This window comes from Ictalurus punctatus, chromosome 15 (genome assembly GCF_001660625.3).
Source record: "Ictalurus punctatus breed USDA103 chromosome 15, Coco_2.0, whole genome shotgun sequence".
NCBI lineage: Eukaryota > Metazoa > Chordata > Actinopteri > Siluriformes > Ictaluridae > Ictalurus > Ictalurus punctatus.
Window position 1 is genome coordinate 3,307,287 of NC_030430.2, and position 16,823 is coordinate 3,324,109.

Sequence of the window (16,823 nt, forward strand, 5' to 3'; positions counted from 1 at the left end):
GCAAGAAAGTTTGTGAGGGAGGCTAATGGGAACGTTTTAGTTGAGTCATTTTCAAGACACTTTTTCACAAACTACTCAATAACTACTTTCTATAACACTGTCATACATAGAGTTTCACTGTGTTTGTCAAAAGATTGAGGGGAATTAAGTAGGTCATTCTGTACCAAGGGGATTTTCTGAGAAGAAGACCTCTTTTCCTTATCATCATCTGGAGTTTTTGCATGTCCTGTGAGCTCTGACAGCAAAGTCCCAACCGCTAAGCAGGTCTCATAGGAACATGTGATATCATATCATAACCCAATATCCGAATCTCCACTATTACTACACCTACTATGCCAGTTTCGAAAAGGGAAGGGATAACAACAGAAACTTATTCTGAGAACTGAACCCTGACTACAGATCTGCAAACTCTCTTTCTGGATATAAGACAACCGTGGTTATGAATAGGTATATTTCCTTTGTTTCTAAAAATACCATACCATTAGTTGCACCTCTGCAAAGAACACGTTTTGCATTCTGTGCCCATGTGCAATAACCACATGCACCTCAAATATTTTTGACAATCGTCTATCTACTCCTGCACTGACATCTGCTGGCAAATCAATGTTTCTGACATTCATCCACTTCATTCATTAATCTGCTGTCCTCTGCGTCTGGGTGAACACTGAATGCTATGACTTGTCTACATTGTGCTTCAACTTCTCCAGCTTTTCCAACTCTGAACTTAAATATTTATCCTTTAAATTAGCCTGGTTATATATAGTGGTTGACCAAAAAAAAAATTGCATTGCAAATTGGATGTACAGTATACCATTTAAAATCTGTTTCTATTATCCGGTACAGTTGCACAGACGTGTAGAATCAATTTCCAAGGCTCACTGAAGCAATTTTTATGGCTCTGGTGTCCAAAACATCTTATTATTAATTTGTCAAACACCTGTATATCAATCACACTAGCAGTTTTCTATTTTAATATATTTCACATATATTACAGTTTATATGGGTGAATATACTAACAATAAATTATAATATATGAACTGTACGATTGAGTATTGTATATCACAATGCAAATGATGCATGGTTTTAATTTAATCATACATCCTTTGTTATCCTCAATACTGTTTTATTCCATAATGTGATCAACATTTGAGCAGGGAATAAAAATAAAAATACATAAAATGCTGTCATATTATTTCTCCATTAGATTAGTGTGTAAAACCAGCAGCTTCAGTGAAGACTGTCACAATTTATCCTACCACATATGCTGAAATTTGTATATTCCTACTGTGTATACCCAAATATCCATTGCAGAATAATGTTCTGTGTTGATAGTGTCAAAGACAATTCTGCATATGATCAGTGGAGAATGTGTGTACATGCTAAAAGTCACAGCATGACCTTTGCTCTTGATATGTGTGATGTGTGTATATCGTGATCCCTTGGTCTGGATGATGTTAAAGGCCAAGCTCAGACTGCTCAGATCATATGTCTGTGTGTAATGAGGGAGGGTGTGGGAACCTCAGCAAGAGCCAAAGCCTCTCAGTTCATAAAAGCATCCAATGCATACGGCATCAAGCATATGGTACGGTGGTGTGTTCAGGCACTTTCTTTTCAGTTTTCTTCCGGAGATGGACATGTTTCCGAAAGAGTTGCGCATGCAAACCCTCTGTGACAGCACAGGTGAGGACGATGGGCTGACCAGAGATGACCCATAAGTGAACCTATAGAGAGCACACACTGTTAGACTATATCACCTAATTGCATGCATACTGAATGAATAGATTTTTAATATAATTTATATAAATAACTCCATTGTTAAAATACTACCATGTTAAAGGAATGGTCAGTACGCCAGGGTTTTTGGTGCCCAACTTCTGTTGTTTTGCACTGAAGCTATGAGGCTAATGTAGCTAGCAAGTAACGGAAGAGCGTGTCCACATCCTGTTCATCAACAATGACACACAGGTTTGAGGAGATGGTTTATTAAGATACAGTGTGGCTTAATGTAAACTATAAACATTAACAATCACTTGTTCTTGTTTAACCAGAATCATATTTCTTTTTGCTTAGACTAGAGCAATTGTTAACACTTTACAATTCTATAAGATGCAATAACTCTTAGGTAACTAAGCAGAAATGAATGAGTAGTACTATATTAACACCAAAGTCACTACTAATAAATACTGGGTAATTACTCAGTAAGTAATAATAAAGTAATGGTTTGCTCATAGTTGATTATAAACTAAGCAATAATTACAGAGTCTTGCATACTAATACACAATAGTATTGTACATTTAGCTGAACAACATCATTTGAAACAAGAATATGAAGATTTGGTCATGTATTTACATACCATATTTTGAGTAATACTTCTATTAATTGTTAGATACATTTGTCTCATAGCTCCAGTGCAAAACTAGCATCAGACATCAAGCATGTCATGGCTGATCTACTAACTTTATGGTAGTAATTAGAACACCATTAATGCACCCCCTGTGTTGTGGCTGTCTGGAAGCATTGTTCATCTTCCTCTCTCATTTTCCAAATCATTTTCTATTTACAGACCATGCATGCGTTTGTGAGGATGGTTAGCAACTCCCCTGGGTTCAAAACATTCACAGCTAACATACTGACTGGGTTGTATCACTCCAGCTGGTCAGGCTTTTAATAGCACCAGACATTCATTGAGTAACTAAAATAGCAGGACACAAATATTTTATAAGATTTTGTATATGAGTTAATGATGGATTATTAAAACGTTTTGTCTTTAATATTTTGTTTCTTTGAACTGTTGGTTTATTCACTAATGGTTGTTCACTATGCAATATCATAGTATGCCAGCAATGTTCTGTATAAGGATTCACAGTGCAGGCTGTTTTACTGTACTCATTTTTACACTTCAAACTACACAAATACAGTATGTAAGAAAAGCCATATAAATAAACGCAGACCTAACTTAAAGGTTTCCAAGTACTAAGCACATCATTTATCATGTTCTTAGAAGCATGGTGTTTTGAGCGAAAGGCCGACTACCTGAAAAACATATGTGGTTAAGTCTTAACCCCACTTGGCATTAAGTAGAACAAGCCAAGGTTTGCTTTCTCTTTCTAAAGTGTGGGCATATTTTCATAAATGTCACACATGTGTGTGTGTGTGTGTGTGTGTGTGTGTGTGTGTGTGTGTGTGTGTGTGTGTGTGTGTGTGTGTGTGTGTATATATATATATATATATATATATATATATATATATATATATATATATATATAATTTTTATTTTATGTATATATGTACATGTGTGTGTGTGTGTGTGTGTGTGTGTGTGTGTGTGTGTGTGTGTGTGGAAACTTAATGACTTAAATGACTCAATGAATTAAGAATTAAACCAAAATGATTTTACTTGTGAAATTGAATTACTGTGTACTATCAAACATCCTTTGACGCAAATAATGGACCTTTAAAAACTTAAACTTAAAAACACTTAATACTTACAAGACTCTACCTGTCTTCAAACCAAGACTTGAGTGAAAAACACCATCAAGCCTTGACAAGCTTAGCTCTCTAACATTGACAAGCTTAGCTCTCTTGAATGTTGTACCATTATGATTGAAGTTAACTAATAATATTGTAAGTGACAGTGTTAAAACATTGTACTTACACTGGCCAGAATTTTGATTTAGTAACTATATCGACTTTTCCTATACTAACAACACTAATTTCCACAAGACCATCGTGAACACAAGTGTCACTTACACCTAGTGCTGGCAGTGAAGTGTAGCAGATGATTCTCCTTGTAAATAAATGAAAAGTTCAATCATGAGAGACCAGTGAATGAAGTAAAGAGAATTGTTTATTGAACAAATGATATGATTTGTCTTGAAAAAGTCTTTGGCAATTCGACTCTAAAAGGCTGCTCACACAGAGGAGATTTGTGCCTATAATTCAGTGTCACAAACGAAACTTTTATCGGCACAAACCAGCACAAACGGAGCACAAACGATTGAGACTATTTTACTGACGTTTTGCGTTGGGTGAGGGGCCAACTTCAGGCAGGTAGGAAGAAGTGCTTTAGCTATATAGCATATATGGTGCGTTTTTATACCGTGTTCTTTGGATATATCTAGTCAACTAGCAACCAAGGTTTTGTAGGTTCTGTTCGTTGGTTGTTGTCGTTTCCTTCTATAATCAAGTTTTGGTAGTGTATCCTGTGTGAATAATAATAATAATTATAATATCTTGTGATCCGATCTATGCTGCAGGCAATGATCCTTCAAAAACCTTTAATGAAAAGATTCATTAGTAAATGGAAGTTTCCCTCTCATTACAATGTTTAACAAAGACACCAGGTAGAGAATTAAGGGCAAGATACTAGTGACTCGATAAATATCTTGCAGGTGTCATCTTTCCAGACGGTGCAAAGGATCAGACGTGATTCAGGCCAGGCTCAAGCCATCTAATCTTGTTAGCAAACATATGCAGACTGAGACATCTCAGTCTTTTAGGCAAAGAGCATCACTGACTGTATAACTGACCTACTGCTTTGTTTATTCTGGTTTTATTCAATCTTGCACTAATATGTCTAATGGAAGCAAAATGAATAGAATTTTCTACAAGGATACTGCTTACAGTGGAACTATACTTTAAATGTGGTGGTGGTGGGGAGGGGGTTGATGGGGAAAATTTCACTAACGTCTCTATGTTGGAATTGAACATATAATGTGTTCAAAACAGATACAAATACAGATATGAATAGGGTGATCAGTTACGGTCAGATATGAAGCTTGCAGGACAAACAAAGACCACGTTCTTTAATGTGAACGTGAGTCAATACGCGATGCATTTGCAGCATTCATTCCTTCATCCTTAGTAACTGCCTGTGTAGGGTTTCAGTGGTTTAAATTAAGCTACTAGGTTTGTTTCTATTTTGAGAAATAGAACCAACTAAATTTGTTAGAAAATATTGTGGACAGGTGCAAACAAAGATAATATCTGAATGTTTTGGACTTCCATAAAAAACTATGGAAGCTTGTTCCACTTGACTTTTGATAAAGTATATTACACAAATTTGCCTTGCAGTTGCGACTTTGTATATTGTGTTTGCAAGTTAATATCAAGCAATAGTGACTTTTTATCTTGCAATTACAAATAACAACACACAATTATGAGTTTGTTTTGAGTTATTTTCATGCAACTGTTACATTTAAGACATGAAATTTAACAATATAAGTATATTTAGCAAGGTGTAAACAAGGATAAGGACCTACCTAAGGTATTCTTTTCTCCTGCCCACTCCAGGAGAATGTCTTAGGCTTTAACAGGTTGACTTGCTTGTGGTGTTGTTGTGATTTAGTTGGGGGGAGGGGATAGTGTAATAAGCAGAAGCACAAAGTCGCACAAAGGTAAAAATTAACAGCTGTGAGATATTAACTTGGAATTGCAGGATAAATAAACAGTTGTGCGATATTATTTTGCAACTGAGGGATAAAATGTGACATTTTTGAGATAAACCTGTGTAATATTTTCTGATACCTGGTGGAAAACAAATTCCATAAAAACATTTTTAAAAAACAACCCTTCTGTGTTTAGGCCATGCCCATTTCTTTTTTCAATACAGATATGAATATTTGGAGCACTAAACAGATACAGATGTTGTTAGTGGCATTTTACTACACCAACACTCTGTGATAGATACACCATAGTGACGATTTCTTAAATTGTTCTGTAAGTGACTTCGGCTGGGAACACAACTGAACTTAGAGCCTTTTCCAGATGGTTAATGAGTCAATCCCATAGGCCTCTGTGTCGCTTCCTTACTGCTCCTCTTATCACAGTCTCCTCCTCCTCTCCCTCCCCATGCTCACGTCTCCAAGGCAACAGTCAGGTGACCTCAGAAGGAGCAGAACTCACAGAAGGCTGCTTTGTGAGTGTGCGACTGTGACTTGGTGACTTTAGGCTCAGGCGAAGAGCAAGGCAGTTAAATGTTATATGACATGTCCACAGAAAAGACAGAACTCATGCAGACCCCTTTGCTGAAAATCTGGGTGCCTGGAGCTGGAGGCTCACTGAGTCAAAGGAGAGGCTGTGAGTGTGAAAAAAATATTTTCATCTTGTTGTTGTTGTTGTTGTTGTGTTTTTTGGTCTTAGTCTGCTACTTGTTTAGCAGACATTTCACATCTCCAGTAACAGACCGCTGATAAATATATGTATATATAAATAATTCACGTTAATTAATGTTTCAGCATTTTAGATAATCTACCTCCATGTAGATGAGCTGTATAAATTTTTTTCTACTAGTGTCCTTGTTTTTTTTCGGTTTGTATGATGAATTAAGGAAGGTGTTTATCATGCAGTAGCTGGAAAAAGCAAACTATTCCTTCTTTCATTGATTGCTCTGATTTGGGCTGTGTTTCACCCCACACGTCCTCCTCTCATCCAGTCTGTATACAATTTCACCACATTCACTTTAGTATTTCATAGTCTATCAATATCTGAACATAGCAAAAAAAACAAAACAAAACAAAAAAACAACTATTACTGGGAATGTGGGCCATCTTGCATGAAAAAATAATTAATTACACAATTTTTTCAGAGAATTTTGCCAGAAAATGAGTGGTGTATTGCAAGTTAATGATTGCTGTTATATTGCCTTGCTGTCTCATTGTCCATCCTGAGAAACAGGTGGTAGGACAGCATGCTGTGAGGATGCATGCGGACTCTGATAGCCCTGGGCATAAAAGAACCCCAGTAGTGTTTCCATGAACACCTTGGGGGGGAGGGTGTTACTGGATGTAAAGCAATAGAGGGGATGGGCAGAATTGTTCAAAATGTTCTACAAACACTGCTACCATCCTCTTCATGGTTACCTCCTCCCGTAATTTTTGATGGCGCTGGTTTTCCTGAATGTTTATGAGTTGATCGACGCCCCCTGCAGTGACACTGACCTTCCAATGGACCACAGGATAAAAGAGAACTCTGGCCACAACAGTCTGATAGAAAAGTACATTCTGGTCTTTCATGTACAGTGCATCAGTGGTATTAGTCCAGTCTAGCTGTTCAGTCAGTCTGTTGATCAAGTAGACTTCCAGGTACTTGTCGAGCTGCACCAAAGGTCAGATCTGTTTGCTGTCCAGCCTCTCAAAGCTGTGTCTTCATAAGGTGAGGCAAAAGGGTCTATAGTGCTTAAGAATGTTGAACTGTCCTGTTTTTGTCATTTCAGCCATACAGGAAGTCATCCTGTGCTAGGGCCATTTCTGCAATTTCAGAACAGGTACTGTGGCATTCCACTGTAGCACCCTGTGGCTGATTCTAACACACCCCACAGCCTTGTCTTATCCCAGATCTCTTCAGTCAGTCCTCAGACAGTCAGATTACAGTGTGGTGGTGCTCCTAGTGATGGGGCAAACAGTGTGGGATCCAAAGTGGGGGATTCACAGGGACTGCAAAAAGAAGGAAAGAGGGTAGAGTTAGGATTTATGCCTTGCCTGGAAAAAATAAAACAAACAAAAAAAAACTGGAGTAGGTGTAGGTTTGTAGGGTTGAGGTGGCCTGTTGGGACAATCTTCTTCACATTGTTTTGCTGCACCTTTCGCCCTCATTTAGTCACTTCTTAAGCTCTGACTACTCCCATTTGTTCTCCTGAACTGAAAGCACTTTTCTCTTTGTTCAACTGGTCTTTCAGGTCCTTAGTGGTCCATGGTTGCTATTTAGAATACGGCACACATACTTTGTGGGAATTGTGAGATAGGAATCTGTTATGCACTAACCCTAAGCCCCTCAGATTAAGTTACCCCAACCACTACTATACATTTTTAAATATTGAGACAATATGTCTTTTTTTTTGTCATTTAACCTTTCTTTAATCAATATGTTTCCTGTCTTTTTAGAAAAGTATACTGTTTTACTCAGTGTGGTATTCATTATTCTGCAGCGTCACGACCCCAGTTTACAAACTCTCCAACCGTGATTGTAATGGTGGGGCTGCCTGCCAGAGGAAAGACTTATATCTCCAGGAAGCTTACACGCTACCTCAACTGGATTGGAGTCCCAACTCAAGGTGCTCGGCCAATTTATAACAGAAGTTCTCAATTCAGAGCATATGTTCATCCGGTTTAGTGTCTGAACCAAAAATATGACTGCAAAAATATGGAGAGCCAATTCTGGACCTGTAGATCAGTACCAGTAGTACCAGAGTACATGATCTGGGAGGAATGGATGCAGATCTGTTAGATATGGACGGGTAGAACCATGAGGGCTTTAAAAGAAAGGAGTAGGAGTTTGTATTTAATATACTGAGTGTAATGTAGAGTACTTGCTTCTTATGAGAACTGAATTTCGGGGTCTGAATTTTTAATGCATTAAAGCGTATTTTTTATTGTAGCAGAGTAGTCTAATTGTAAGGTTATGAAAAGATGAGCCATATTCTTTTATTGGCTTTTTTTTATTGGCTTTTTTTTTTTTCTTTTTACAATATTTTTTATTGTAGCAGAGTAGTCTAATTATACGGTTATGAAAATATGAGCCACGGTTTCAGCAAACTGAGTGACAGATGAAGTCAGGCAATGTTGAAGAAACAAAACTGAAGAAAAAGACGAGAACAAAATGAGTTTGAGTATAGAACCCAAGATTATCCTAAGATTGTGTAAAATTTTAAAAATGTGATCCCACTTCTCTGCAGTCTTTAATCTGGGCCAGTACAGAAGAGAAGCAGTCAAGAGTTACAAAAACCATGAATTCTTCCACCCAGATAATGAAGAGGCCATGAATATCCGCAGGTATGGAGCAAGATATATCAAAGGAAAGATATAAAAGGCTACACACTACATGAATGCACTGCAATAGCTTGTGTGCTGATTAGTATTGTATGGTAATAGTGTAACTCTGTTGTGTGCAGGGCTTGCGTTTTCAAGGCCCTCAAGGACATTGCCAACTACTTCACTAAGGAGCAGGGACAAGTAGCAGTGAGTAAGAGGCAATATGAGAGCACTGCTCATCAAAGCACAGCAAAACCTGTAGTATCATATACTGCTATATTCACTGTATATTAACCGTGCATGTCTCAGAACACAAAAAAATATCATTACTGATTGATATTTGTCATAAATATGCAGTACTGGTATGGCAATATACCGTATCATTATAAGCAAATTTTAAAAGATTTTTCCTTTTGCTATACCAGTGTAGAAAATAAAACCTTAAAAAAGCTTTATGACAGTTGCAAAGGTAAACCATACCGTAAGTAAATATAAATGAATGCATGAATGCATTAATGGATTAATAAAATATGCTAAAACAGTTTACCTTACATTTAAAAAAAAATAATAAAAATTCCACAAACTGTAAATGCCTAAGAATCTATTTAAAATGACCTAGGAACATTTCTGCCCTTTTACTCTTATATCAAATACAATTTTACTGAGATTATTTCATGAGAAAGCAAACTAAACTCATACATAATGCTTACTGTATTCGATTTTTAGATATATATTGAGGAATTCATTGGTTTAAATAAAAATAAAACTAAAAAACACCATTGTGCAAGCAAATTTCATCTAAACATCATCCAACAGTAACATCATATTTTGAGCTCTAGGGTATCTTAAAACACACAAATTTCCTGATTGCACTAGCGCTGCAGTTTTGTATACTGGTATTGTTTAAAGCTGTACTATAGCAAAAACCATGACACTGTACTCATTTTTCCCTAGTAATTCCATCTTTCATCTGAATAAAATGATCTACAATTGGAATGTTGTTTCTATTGATAATGCTAGCCGGTACTTACTGAGTTTGAATTTAACTTAGTGGGTGCCTGTTTGAACAACAAAAAAGACATAATGGGGTGATGAAGCTGAATCAATCTCTGATGAAATTGTTTTACAAAGGTATTTGATGCCACTAACACCACAACGGAGAGGAGAGGAATCATCACCAGCTTCGCCAAGGAGAGGGGCTACAAGGCAGGTGCAGGGCTTCCCACACATACATAGAACATAGAAATGTTTCTCCAAATAAAAATAAAATAAAACACTTGCTCGTTTTCACAGTTCTTCAGCAGTAAATAATTTATTTTCAGGTGTTTTTTATCGAGTCGATTTGTGATGACCCAGAAATTATTGAGGCAAATATAAAGGTAAGGAACAATGTAAGAATCTACTCTAATCTAATCTTATCTAATTACGCATTTAAGTTGAAGCACTTTTCATTTAAATCTGTTTATCGTTGGAAAATAACAGGAAGTGAAACTGAATAGCCCGGACTATGAGACCTGTGATAAAGACGAGGTGCTGGAGGACTTTCTGAAGCGCATTGAATGCTACAAGATGACTTACATTTCCCTTGATGATGAAAAGGACAGGTTAAAATACATCATATGCATCTTAAGAACAAGACATAATACAAATTACCCGTGTATTTCAATCAATTCTTTCTTCCGCTTCCTATCTTGTGTACATTAGGAATATGTCCTACATTAAGATCTTCAACGTGGGCACCAGATATCTGGTGAACAGGGTTCAGGACCATATCCAGAGCCGTATAGTGTACTACCTCATGAACATCCACGTCACACCACGCTCCATCTACCTCAGCAGGCATGGGGAGAGCGAGCTGAACCAGTTGGGCCGCATCGGAGGAGACTCTGGCCTTTCTTCACAAGGCAAAAGGGTGAGACAAGGCCTGCTGTGTCTTTTGGGTTTGCATGACTAGTAATATTTGTGAAATCTACATAATTCACTGATGATCAGTGATGGATGATCGTAATATTAGATTGAGGGATAAAATTTAATATATATCAATAGCGACAATGAAACAGGCTTAGGATTGAGCGAATACTGTATACTGTATACTAGGCATCTCTGCTGATGTTAACAAACATATTGTCTTTGAGCTACAAAAAAATTACCTCTTATAAATGATGTCAAAAATCTTGGATGTGTTAATTCCTGTGAAAATGCCAGCGTCTAAATGTATATAATAAGTGATGCCCCACTAATAAGTGATTCAGTGTAACACAGATCCCAGAGAGCCGTTTGTTGGGTCATATACACTCACTGTTCATTTTAATATGCCCATCGGTACACATTCAATCAGTTATATAATCATCCAATCATGTGACAGCAGCACAATGCAAACAATCATGCATATACAGGTCAGGAGCTTCCGTTAATGTACACATCGAACATCAGAATGAAGAAAGAGTGTGATCTCTATGACTTTGATCGTGACATGGATGTTGGTTCAAGGAGAGCTGGTTTGAGTATTTCAGAAACTGCTGATCTTCTGGGAATTTCACACACAACAGTCTCTAGAGTTTACACAGAATGGTGCGAAAAACACCAACTGTCTGTCAATGATAAGTGTATGGATAGCCAAACATTGGCCCAAATGTGGCTGTGGATCAGGTGGTAGAGCGGGTTGTACACTAATGGTATGGTTGGTGGTTCGATCCCTGGCCCACGTGACTCCACATACCGAAGTGTCTTTGGGCAAGACACTGAACCCCAAGTTGCTCCCGATGGCAAGTTAGCGACTTGCAGCTCTGCTACCATTGGTGTGTGAGTGTGTGTGTGAATGAGACACAGTGTAAAGTGCTTTGGATAAACGAGCTATATAAGTGCAGACCATTTACCAAATTAAACCAATCTGTAGTTTGTGGTTTATATCATGCCTGAGTTGTGACCACATTAAAGTTGAGTTGTAGATATTTGGATTAGTTACTTGCCGTCATTCATATGAAAGTGGTAAATATGGGTCGGCCCTGAACCATCACAGTTTTTCATTACTGAATGTGTATGTTGTTGTCCTCAAATGTGTCCCTTTTCCTTTAGCTGTAAGTCCAAAAAGGACATGCATTATTTCTTTCTTTTCTTTTTTTTTCTTGTGATCTCAAGATAACAAGATCTCAAGATTTTTCTTATACATCAAAATACATTACTGGGCATACATATTATACATCAGGGAATGTGCTCACAGAAAGAAGCTGGTACCGTGACAGGCCTTACAGCCGCATAGTTGTGGGTTCAATTCTGAGCCCTTTGGAAGCAGGTATAATATAATATATGCTTATGTTTTACAGTGCTAGACCATTTCCAAATATAGTGAATGCTATAGTGATCCTGAATGGGTGCTCAGGTTCAGTGCCAGTCTATTTGAAGGGCTAGGTCATCTCGATGGTTAGATAGATAGATGTACTTTATTTTAATCCCAAACTGGAAATTTGGGAAAAGTATAGCCAAACACCACACCATCACCCAAGCTCAGGATCAAAGCTATGCTGAAACCTTCCAATCAGCTGAAAGGTCATAACCCTACCACTGCTCCAGCTACTATCAAGTTGCTGCCTGATGTACAATATAGTATGCATGGAGAATATAAAAAAATAAATAAATAAAACAACAAGTTGTGATCTTGAGAAAACAACTTTTGTAATCTTTAAGATTTAAGATCACAAGAACAACAACAAAAATGTAATTCTTTGCATGGCTTTTCTGGACTTCCATGAGGTAGGTACACTGCTGATTAAAATTAAGCAGTAGACATTTTATCTAAGGACTTATGCCTAAGTATTTGTTGTTGTTTTTTAACCCATGGAAAAATCCCTCCATTGTAAATTTTACTTGTCTCATCCAATTATTTTGCAGCTTTTTCTGCCGTCTATAAACATTTTTTGCTTAATAACCTTCCATAGTTGGACCAAACCACTGATAGATAAGCCTAATAATCACAAACTAGTAGATAAGCCATTATGTTGTCAGGAGGTTTCTTTTCTGAAATTTTGTAGTGGTCGTTCCATCTTTCCACTCATTTCTTGTACTACTAATGTACTGCAAGACATTCAAAGGATGATTCGACAACTGGGATGAAATTAATATCTTGTAACTCTGAAAACTGTACTTCAAAATCAAGAAAAATCATCCAGAGTTGGAAGCATGCATTTTATCATTCAGAAAATGTACTAAACAAGCTCAGGCAACAATATTTCATCTTTACAGTACACTGCTGGTAATGGCTGCATTTTGCTCTTCAGTGGATAACAGCATTTAAAGGAACAGGGTTAATTTTTTTAGCATAGTAAATACACAAAATGTGGTTAAGTAGCACCTATACTAACGTCAGGAGGACATTAGTGACATTCTAATGTAAAAGTTATTTTTATAACATCAATTTAATTTTTCAGTTTATAATTTGGGTTAACATGTTTGCATTTTCCAGATCATTTGACCTCATCAGTTAATATCACAATATAAATGTTTTTACATATAGGGGGGTGTTCAGGTAACAGGGTAGAGTGAATGTTATGGAACTAAATTGTGCACTTTTCATGACATACAATGGATTCAAATGTTTACATGTTATACAGATTTACATTACATTTACATTAATGTAAAAATACTCCAAATTAAGGCAAAAAAAAATTAAGGCAAAGCGTAATTATAGTGGACTGGGACTGGCAAAATGCTGTTTTCTAAGTGCTGTTGATTTTGTAGGTTTTTTATTAATGTTGTAAGTTACGGTATTGATCTGAAACATGCGCATGCGTTCTTCTGAAAGGCAATTTAAGTATATTTAAAATTTACTTTACATACTTATTTGTAAATGTAATGTCAGTGGGATACAAATGGCACCCCAATAGTCAGTCCAAAATGAGCCGATGAGACAGTCAATAATGCCTCTGACTCACTCACTCAATTCAACAGCACCATCTGCTGGGAAAAATCATCTTTAAAAGAATCCTCCTTGGCATTAAAAGACTTCTTTAGATCCACCACGTGTGAAGCATAATGGTTTATAATGTAGCTTGTTTGGTATAGACTAAACACCTCTGCTTTGTTTGTCAGTATGCTGGTGCTCTGTCAGAGTTCATCAGAAATCAGGCGATAAAAGACCTAAAAGTGTGGACGAGTCACTTGAAACGGACCATACAGACGGCTGAGGCTCTGGGAGTCACTTACGAGCAGTGGAAAGCCCTGAATGAGATCAATGCTGTAAGATAATATCTCTGATATCTATAAACAACACTAGATATATCAAAACTGCATGTTATAATGTCAAACTCTCATTTAAGGGTGTGTGTGAGGAGATGACTTATGAAGAGATCCAGGAGAACTACCCAGAGGAGTTCGCGATGAGAGACCAAGACAAGTATCGGTACAGATATCCCAAAGGAGAAGTAAGCTAGATTCACAACACCATCCAATCTGTTTAGTGTCAAAATGGCATTGTAAATATTTTTTCTAATGCTGGAGTGATACCATTTTTCCCTAACATAAATTATTAGGTCCTATAAGTTTTTGAGTGATGACTTTAGTCTTTTGTAAGATTTCCCAAGTACATAAAATATGTTCTAGTATCTAGTATGTTACTGTTTCTATAGTAACAACTTAAACAAGGACTTGTATGATCCACATAAACAGATTTAAAAATTTGTGTAGTTGTTGATATGGTGAAGTTTTGTGTGAGGGGATATTTTTTCGAAGGAGTCTCCAGTGTCAGTATTTTTCAACAGTCAGAAGTAAAGCTGGATAGAAGTTCCAAAAAAGTTGGGACAGGGGCAATTTAGGACTAATAGCGATGTGAGAAGTTGAAATAAGAAGGTGATGTGAAACAGGTTAGGCAATCGTCTAATCATAGTGTATAAGGAGCCCCCCAAAAAAAGGCCTAGTCCTTCAAGACCAAGGACGGGTTCAGGCTCATCAATCAGCCGACAGACGCGTCAGCGTTTGTGTTTGCGTAAGCACAAAATAAGGCAACGAAGACCCTGTACAGCTGCGCAGCTGAAGAAATGCATAATGGATGAATGGGGGAAAATTCCACTTGTTAAACTTAACCAAGTGGTGCCTTCACTCAGCGCTCAAACGCTTAATAAGTGTTATTAAAATAAAAGATGATGCTACATAGTGGTAAACAGTCGACTGTCCCAACTTTTTTGGAGTGTGTTGCAGTCATCAGATTTGAAATATCAAAAATAAATTCACAAAGTAAAACATCAAATAATGTGTTAATGATGTGTTTTCAATATAGTACAGGGTGAACTGATTTTCAAACCACTCTTTTTGTTAGTTTTTTTGCATTTTCCATACTGTCCCAACTTTTTCGGAATTGGGGCGGTACAAAGAGCATCTGGATAACCTCCTGCTCTTGTTGCTTAGCCAACAGAGCAGGCTAATATGTCATGTTGAAAGCCTGATTTAGCATGGCCTCAAAGTTCCCGTTTCTTCTCTGTCTGTCACACAGTCTTACGAAGACTTGGTGCATCGCCTAGAGCCGGTCATCATGGAGCTGGAGAGACAGGAGAATGTGCTGGTCATCTGCCACCAGGCAGTCATGCGTTCTCTGTTGGCCTACTTCCTGGACAAAAGTGCAGGTTTGAAACAAAAGCCAGGCACTTTATTTCAGCACTGAACCCTTCACTAATGTGCAACTCTGTGACAGCACTGAAAATCTGTTTTCTCCACAGACGAACTTCCGTACCTTAAATGTCCACTCCATACTGTACTCAAACTAACACCAGTGGCCTACGGTTAGTATAAGACATGCTGTATATTATTTTAATAATTCGTAACAATTTTTCTGATTCTGTTTATTTTTATTTTATTTCTTTTTTTGTTGCTGTTTTTTTTTATATAGGATGCAAAGTGGAATCTATTTACCTAAACATCCAAGCAGTCAACACACACAGAGAAAAACCTGCGGTAATCACCCAAATGCATAACAGAGCAGCAAATTCAGCATTATTTCTGAATATGTGTAAACATATTGTATTTGTTTATGTGTATATTTTATTTGTTTCCTAGAACGTGGATGTGACAAGACCTCCAGAGGAAGCACTTCGCACAGTTCCTGAACATTTCTAACACAGCTTATACAACACTTAGTTCCAAAAGTGACGATATTCAGTATAACAGCTCTGTTACGTTTCAGTGTTTCTATCACTCCGCTCGACTGTGTTCGCCACATAAAATTGCAAGTGTAAGAATAATTCATTTCACTGAAACCGTTACTGCACTTACTGCCGTCTGTCAGTCAGTCTGAGTATTACACTGCATCACACAACGCTCTATCCAGCTGTGGCTTCTGTGGGAACTATTTTTGTTGACGGAGGAAAAATAAACAAAATCTTTGGCCATATTGTGTCTGAAATGTCGTTTACTTGATATGAGTTTTCTGTTTGTAGAACTGTTATATAAAAGCAGCATGCCGTTGCAATCAGTATTAGCTCAGCTGTGATTATTAGGATGTGCGATGCATTGGGGAGAGTTTATTATAGACTATATGTTTGATTAAAAGAAGGAGATCTTTAGAAGGTTTTGCTGAACAATGTGTGATTAACCTCAAATTTAATCTTATTTTAAAACATGGTTGAATAGGAGGGAGAGAGAGAGAGAGAGAGAGAGAGAGAGAGAGAGAGAGAGAGAGAGAGAGAGAGAGAGAGAGAGACAGAAAGAGTGAATTTGAATAAAAAAATTGTGCTTTGGTCAACAGAAGTGTGTGTGTGTGTGTGAGAGAGAGAGAGAGAGAGAGAGAGAGAGAGAGAGAGAGAGAGAGAGAGAGAAACATTGTGTGAGGTAGATACAGATAGGCAGAGAGGGAGAGAGAGTTAGACAGAGAGAGAGAGAGACATGGTGTGAGGGAGAGACAGACAGACAGAGCTGATGAGAGACAGAGAAACAGATAGTGTGAGGGAGAGACAGACATCACAGAGATCCTTAGGTACAAAGAGAGAGAGAGAGAGAGAGAGAGAGAGAGAGAGAGAGAGAGAGAGGCATCAGGACCTCGGACAGCAACCAAACAAACACCCATCTGTCATATACACAGCTCATAACTTCAAC

The 16,823-nt window shown here is 37.4% G+C and overlaps 1 protein-coding gene across 6 annotated transcripts; it reads left to right on the plus strand.

Moving 5' to 3' along the window:
• Window positions 1–963: 963 nt before the first annotated feature.
• On the plus strand, window positions 964–16,122 carry pfkfb1 (6-phosphofructo-2-kinase/fructose-2,6-biphosphatase 1). 6 transcript variants are annotated; one of them, XM_017487792.2, is made up of 15 exons: window positions 964–1,680; window positions 7,214–7,264; window positions 7,925–8,050; window positions 8,672–8,768; window positions 8,888–8,954; window positions 9,879–9,953; window positions 10,070–10,126; window positions 10,230–10,351; window positions 10,452–10,659; window positions 13,833–13,979; window positions 14,060–14,164; window positions 15,229–15,358; window positions 15,452–15,514; window positions 15,622–15,686; window positions 15,789–16,122. In XM_017487792.2, exons 3-15 carry the CDS (start codon window positions 7,966–7,968, stop codon window positions 15,846–15,848), a joined length of 1,281 nt encoding a protein of 426 aa, XP_017343281.1. In that variant the 5' UTR covers window positions 964–1,680; window positions 7,214–7,264; window positions 7,925–7,965; the 3' UTR covers window positions 15,849–16,122. The 6 variants fall into 6 exon arrangements, with proteins under 6 accessions (XP_017343281.1, XP_017343278.1, XP_017343279.1 ...); XM_017487791.3 differs by lacking the exon at window positions 964–1,680 and adding an exon at window positions 5,882–6,078; XM_017487789.2 differs by lacking the exon at window positions 7,214–7,264.
• Window positions 16,123–16,823: the final 701 nt, after the last annotated feature.

Bases quoted from the DNA above. Each gene is read 5' to 3' on its own strand.
- pfkfb1 (XM_017487789.2), top strand. From the start codon at position 1,560: ATGCATACGGCATCAAGCATATGGTACGGTGGTGTGTTCAGGCACTTT. The intron at 8,051-8,671 runs GTGCTCGGCCAA...ACTTCTCTGCAG, and splicing joins GATTGGAGTCCCAACTCAAG to TCTTTAATCTGGGCCAGTAC. The intron at 14,165-15,228 runs GTAAGCTAGATT...TCTGTCACACAG, and splicing joins ACAGATATCCCAAAGGAGAA to TCTTACGAAGACTTGGTGCA.